Here is a 6,000-nt window from a genome sequence, read left to right on the forward strand (position 1 = left end):
AGCTGCCCCCAGACTCAGATCCAGCCACTTGCTCATCTCGTTGATATCTCGGGTTGTTAGGGCTTATACTGAACATTATTGTTGAGTCGAGAGTGTGTACTACTGAAGCTTTCCAGAACAAGTCACAAGCTATTGAGAAATGACCTGATTATGTCTTCGGGTAAACTAACCTCTCCTTGCAGTTTTCGAAGCTCAGCTAGCAGACCACCTCGTCATCTATCAACTAGCGGTGCACACACCGCGACACCGACATATACCCTGGAACAACGCCCTTGTCAGAGCATCAAGATGATTTTTCGGTGTTGCGGAGAGTTCTCCGCACTGAATTCAATATCAAGAGGGTGCACATGTGCATGAGTGCCAAAGTCTACAGGGTAACATGAGTTGTTGTAGATTCCGAGACCAGTAACACATTACGGTATCACGCGAAAACCGAAACTCGTCCGGATGACTTGAGTATCATGTTTTGTGGCTTGAGTTCATGAGGGCATGTGAGAGTGTCGTCAGCGTATTATTGTGCTGAGGAGGTGATTGAGTTTCAGTTCAGTAACATAAAATTTTGTTGATGTTTTACGTTGGCATTGGCGTTGTCGCACCCGATCTAGACAGGGCCAAGTCAGGACAAGCCAAGTCAACAAGGTCGTCCGTCCCGAATGATGGACAAAATGCGGGGTGACGGCATGACATCCAATAGGCGGGCTACATTAGACGATTCAAGGTAAAGATTTGAAGGAAACCGACCTTTTTTCTTTTCTTTTTTTGGTTTGCCTCGTGAATGACTCAAGTTACGGTGAAAGAAGATATTGTGAGCAACGTTCTCCATAGTAAAAGAGAGAGATCATTTGCCTGTCGAACAAAGAACAGAGGAAGAAAAAAACAGACTGATTACCAATGCATTCGCAGAGAAAACCCCTTGAATCAACCCATCAATTAGCCAAGGGACCGGGGTGGAACTCAGGTAAAGGTGAAGATGAAGAAGAAAAAAATCAAACCAATCCAAGTGGAGTTCACCTTCCTGTAGATTCCGTGGTGAGACGCCAGAGACCTTGAACCTCTAGAGGTTAGGCGTACCCGAGCCTGACCCATGGGGGCCTTGGCCCCTGCTAGTTCTTGCCTCCCCGCTGGGTTCCTTCTTTATTCAATAGGTACCCCACAGAAACTCTGATAAATGCATGGAATTAGCTCCACGAGCTCCTTCCTGCAGCCTGGGGAGAGCTCAGTGGACCACACCATTCGGGAAGCCGGCTTGAGGCCAGGGGTGTTGAGCGATGCAAGAGCGACCCGCGGGAGTAGGAGCCATCTTCCATGGGCTAGTAGGGGCATCCACTCGGGCAATGTCGGAATGGCGTTTTTTCTTACTCTCATTCTGATACATGTCAACTTGTTGATGAGTTGAAATCGTAATTGCAAATCAGAGGTTTCGTTTTCGTCTGAACAAGGGAGGCGGAGTAATACCAAAAGTACCTACTACGCTGCATGGTCCGAGAGAAGACCAAAATGAAACCCCGAGGCTTTTTTGCTGATGTGATTGATCCTCGTCCGAAGTTTGTATCATGTATCAGAATGGAATCAACAACTGGAAAGGATGCGTGTGTGAGAGACAGAGACAGAGAGATACGGATACGCATGACTTTTTGCCCAATTAGAGACGCACTATCACCAAAAGTGACTGATGCCAATAAAGCATCAAGGTTGCAGAATATGTACCTGATACGTAATAGCACTTTGCATTGTCTTGCCTGTCTTACACCTAACCTACTAAACCTAGTAAAACGAACTGTATCAACGTTGGGGGAAAACGGTGGTACCTCATTTATTTAATAAGCACACACCGTCTTACACTCATTTTGTTTTCAAGAGTCGGTGTATAATAACATGATATCAACATTCATGTCAGCAAACAGACCCCAATACTGCGAGTGAGCGACCTCTGTAAGATAGTTTTGACCATGTTCCTGAGCGTGGCGGCTGCAGTCTTCCTGACCGTATCTTGGGTACGACCAGCCCAAGCGTAACGCAAAGACGATAATACAGCTCACCGTATCGATGCCATGGGTGAGACGCAACATGATGGAAAATCGATCCAATCTCATCAAAAGCAATTATAACGGCAGCCAAAGTGGAGTCTCTCCAACTAACTTTTATCCAACCATTTGCTTTTCCTTTACTGTCACGTTCAACCGCCGATGAACCCAATGCTGTTTATCCTATTCACGGTACGAAACTTACGAAGGTTAGGTCACGGTGGACAGCGTCTATCGAACATCTTTTGTAAAAACCCCGGACCTAGCAAAAAAAAGGGACAACATCACCCCGAATCGTCGTGGGCTTGTCTGTCCGCTTGTTGCATGACAATTGACCCCTTTCTCGGCCTTAAAGGGTCGGGCCGTTGGCAGGTGGTATGATTTTCCTTTTGATCGGTTCTTTAATTATTTACATAGTATGAAATAATGAGCAAGCGATATCCAAGAACCATGAGGTCCTGACCTATACACACAAACTATCGTGGGATTTTGTTTCCGTTGTTAGTTGTGATATTTGCCGAGCTGCAGATGGTACCTGGCCCCACGAGACTCCGCAGATTTTAGTGCACAAGGAACGAAAACAAAACGAACAGCATCTATGCATCTAACTTGACTTGGAATAATGGGCGTCCGCTTTGGATGTAGTTTAAGCGCTGATGCGATTCCTATTCTTATGTAGTCTGTCAAGCTCCGTCACCGGAGTTGATCGGGTATTTCAGCTGCAGATATTGATGTAGAAACAGCATGTGGTAGATAGGTAGCAACAACTCAATTACTGTAAATAACGTAGCAAGATCCGACCTTGTCTGTTTGCTTACAAGACGCGTAAGGGTCTTTTCTTAAACAAACCAACTGTGGATAGTTGTAATACGGTGTTTTTAGTAATCATGCCATGGGCAACTCAGATCTCTCACAAGGAAAAAAAGGAAAACCCAGTCTCAAAGACCCGTTTACATTGACAAAGAAGATCCAATTACGACTTCACTAATAAAGAGTAGCGTCTGTTCGTGCCCCGTAAGCCGGGCTCAACCTCAACCGGAGGAGTTCCTCAAGAGGGGCCTCCAAAGTGGACAGCATCGGGTGTCTGGTGGATCACTCACCGGGGCCGTTTGATGATTGCGAACCGAGACCTTGTTCCGAAGAGCACAACCCAACTCAACCCAACATCAATATCGGGTCGTAACAGACTGGGTTGCAAGACAAGAAGAGAGACAAAAACGTCACGGATAAATGCTGGACTTTTGCTCTGCTTTGACCTCTTTAATCTCCTGAAGCTTGATCGACTTTCATCCGTTTATCCACTGAGGATGCCCTGTCCAGTCGGCATCGATCCTTTCCCAGTCTCCTGTTTTTCCAGGTCTTAAAGGATCCTCCCCCGTTGAATCTCATCTCGTCAATCATGTCTGACATTGCTCTTTCATTGCGATTGCGTGTTCTCTCTAGCTAGGCCAGGGATTATTGATTGCTTGTGCTTGAGCTTGACCGAACAAGGGCCACGATCATGATCCACTTTGGACTAGCCCCCGTAGTCGGCGCCATGTCTCTTCTGCTGTACCTATGTTTTCCGACCTCGTGAGTATGCTTCAACGTTGTTTTCTCAGTGTTTTGTGACTGTGGACGGCAGTCGTCGGCATCAATACCGGCGGCAATTGATGTTCTACAGAAAGATGCGTCCGATGATAGGCACTGGTTTGTAGCGTAGTAGATAGAGTGACTCGAATCAACTGGTTTAGGGCTGTGATAGATCATTACTAGTTAAAGGGCAGTTGCGTATGACAGAATCAACTTGCCTGATCTGACCTCACATCACCTTACTTTACCTCATCTGCCAGTCCTGTCAAAGGAGTAATTGGTATCAGCTTCCTCATCAATCTCATACATTTCGCCCCTCAGCGTTAATTGATACTCGACAACGTGACGTGACCCCCACCATCACCCGATTCAGGTCATCGTCAAGCCATTTACACCGATATCACTGACTGAGCCTCACCGCGGTAAGCCAAGACAGCCTATGTTATGCCACAACCTGATACACGGGCAATTGGCTTACTGAACCAATTCGCCGAGTTGCCTTGATGCATTGACCATTTCTTTCGACCGAACAATGCAAAGTGGCCATATCACTGATCAATTTTGAACAGGACATCGCGAAGAAGCAGCACTTGTTTGCCTGCCCCATTTATCAGTTCGCGCATAAAGACTCTCCACACAAGAACCTGCAGCGAGGAACAGTTCTGTCTATTGAAAGATACTCAAGTGACTCATACATACAGATCAAGGTAACAAAAGAGGGAGAACAAGGTTTGAATAATCCATAATCCATTCATGGTCAGACATATCCGGAACTCTCTTCTAATACCGAAACAGCTGCCAAGCTCCCCAGCATTTGGCGAGTTTTAGAGTCCTGCCTCTTGAGGAAAGAAGACAGAAGCCCAACCTGCAGCTTCCCTTCCGCAGCCAGGGTCTAGTCTGGTGTCCCGTTTGATCTCCGTCCCGTCAGGAAGACAAGGTATAAGGTACGTACCGGTTAACGTCAATTATTCAACAACTTTGCATCCCTGCTCCCCGATACATGAATATTCCTTTCCCCTTCCTTCCTACGTTCCACGCGAGATCCCTGCCCAGCTCCAGCTCCAGGCTAGTCATGCCCCATAGATTTAGGCCCACCCTCTCTTTCTCTACTCACCTTTCAGCCCCAATGCCCAAGAAGAAAATTCCCCCATGCGGTTTCCCCATCCATTCTGGCAAATGCAAGTGCAGGTGTCAATGGAATCCGTTGACCTCAATACTTTGCTTTGCTTTGCTTCAGCTCGTGTTCAACACGATATGAGATACAGAAGAAAAGAGATGAGATAATGATAATGAGAACTACGCGTCATACATCCATAACATAACATAACATAACAAATCCTATCCATGCTCACGCCCTTATTCTTCCTTCTCATCAACCACACTTCCCGTATTCCAAACGTTACCCCGTCCCCTCCTGGCCGAGTCAAAAGCTGCAAGGATCTGCTACCGTTACTCGGTCGCGCCGTAGACTTTTCGTTGGCGCCCTAGTTAGAGGGTAACTTACCGAATTACGTGCTAACTTGACAGTCCACTCTCAAGAAAAAAAGGTGACAAGGGCGTATTTCTGGAGAAAAAAAGACACAGTGAAACCGCTTTTTGTCCGCGTTGCCATCCGTCTTGCTCCGTCTTGGTCGTTTTGGTCTTGGTTTTGGGTTTACGATTCTCCTCAACCTCCAACTCTTTTTGGTTTCGCAACGAATTGACCATCTTGCTGCAGTCGATATTCACTTTCCTGAGAGGTCACGGCAAGCTGCAATTATAGTCACGCGCACTCACAAACTTCTGTCCGCTCTACACATCTCACATCACATCCAAGATAAGCGTCGGCCGCAGCAATTTGCTTTCACAAGAATTCCTTAATTCAGAACAAGCATTCTTACCCTGCCCTGTTCCTGTCTACATACGTCTACTTGTCTGCCCTACACCCAACAACGTTCACCCCCGTCCCGGAGCTTACCCCTGCTCTTCCTCCCCCATACTCCGGTATCTCTTCGAGACTTTCTCACTCATTACCCAAACATGGGCCTGAGCCAAACGCTCTCGAACATGACGGTGGCCTCGCCTTCGGGACCCGGTTCCGCCCAAAACGTCTTAAACCGACTTTTCCTCGCTAGTGGCCCCTTACGCTCCGTGACCAGGACATCGTCTACTTTGACCCCAGCCGCTGCCACTGTTCTCACGGCGACTACTAATAATCGCCGCCCTCGACCCTCGATCCCAAAGTCTTCCTATTCATCCTTCTTCCCTTTCACATCACCCCATCTTTCTTTCTCCACGTCCATGGCGTCGTCGTCCCATCAAAGTACCGCCAGCTCTGAAATTGCCACACCTCGCTCTCATTCATCAACAACGTCTTCGTGTGTACCCCCCCCCTTCTGTCCCCTCCCTCCCTCAACTATAACTA

At 47.3% G+C, this 6,000-nt stretch overlaps 1 protein-coding gene across 1 annotated transcript; it reads right to left on the bottom strand.

The window, feature by feature from the left end:
- Nucleotides 1-3,479: 3,479 nt before the first annotated feature.
- Nucleotides 3,480-4,112, bottom strand: FGSG_13088 (uncharacterized protein; the record flags this gene model as incomplete). The annotated part of the gene is made up of 2 exons (XM_011328612.1): nucleotides 3,480-3,759; nucleotides 4,075-4,112. The coding sequence occupies 2 exons, from the start codon at nucleotides 4,110-4,112 to the stop codon at nucleotides 3,480-3,482; spliced, it is 318 nt and encodes a 105-aa protein (XP_011326914.1).
- Nucleotides 4,113-6,000: the final 1,888 nt, after the last annotated feature.

The sequence above is a fragment of the Fusarium graminearum genome, chromosome 4 (genome assembly GCF_000240135.3).
Source record: "Fusarium graminearum PH-1 chromosome 4, whole genome shotgun sequence".
In the NCBI taxonomy this organism is placed as follows: Eukaryota; Fungi; Ascomycota; class Sordariomycetes; order Hypocreales; family Nectriaceae; genus Fusarium; species Fusarium graminearum.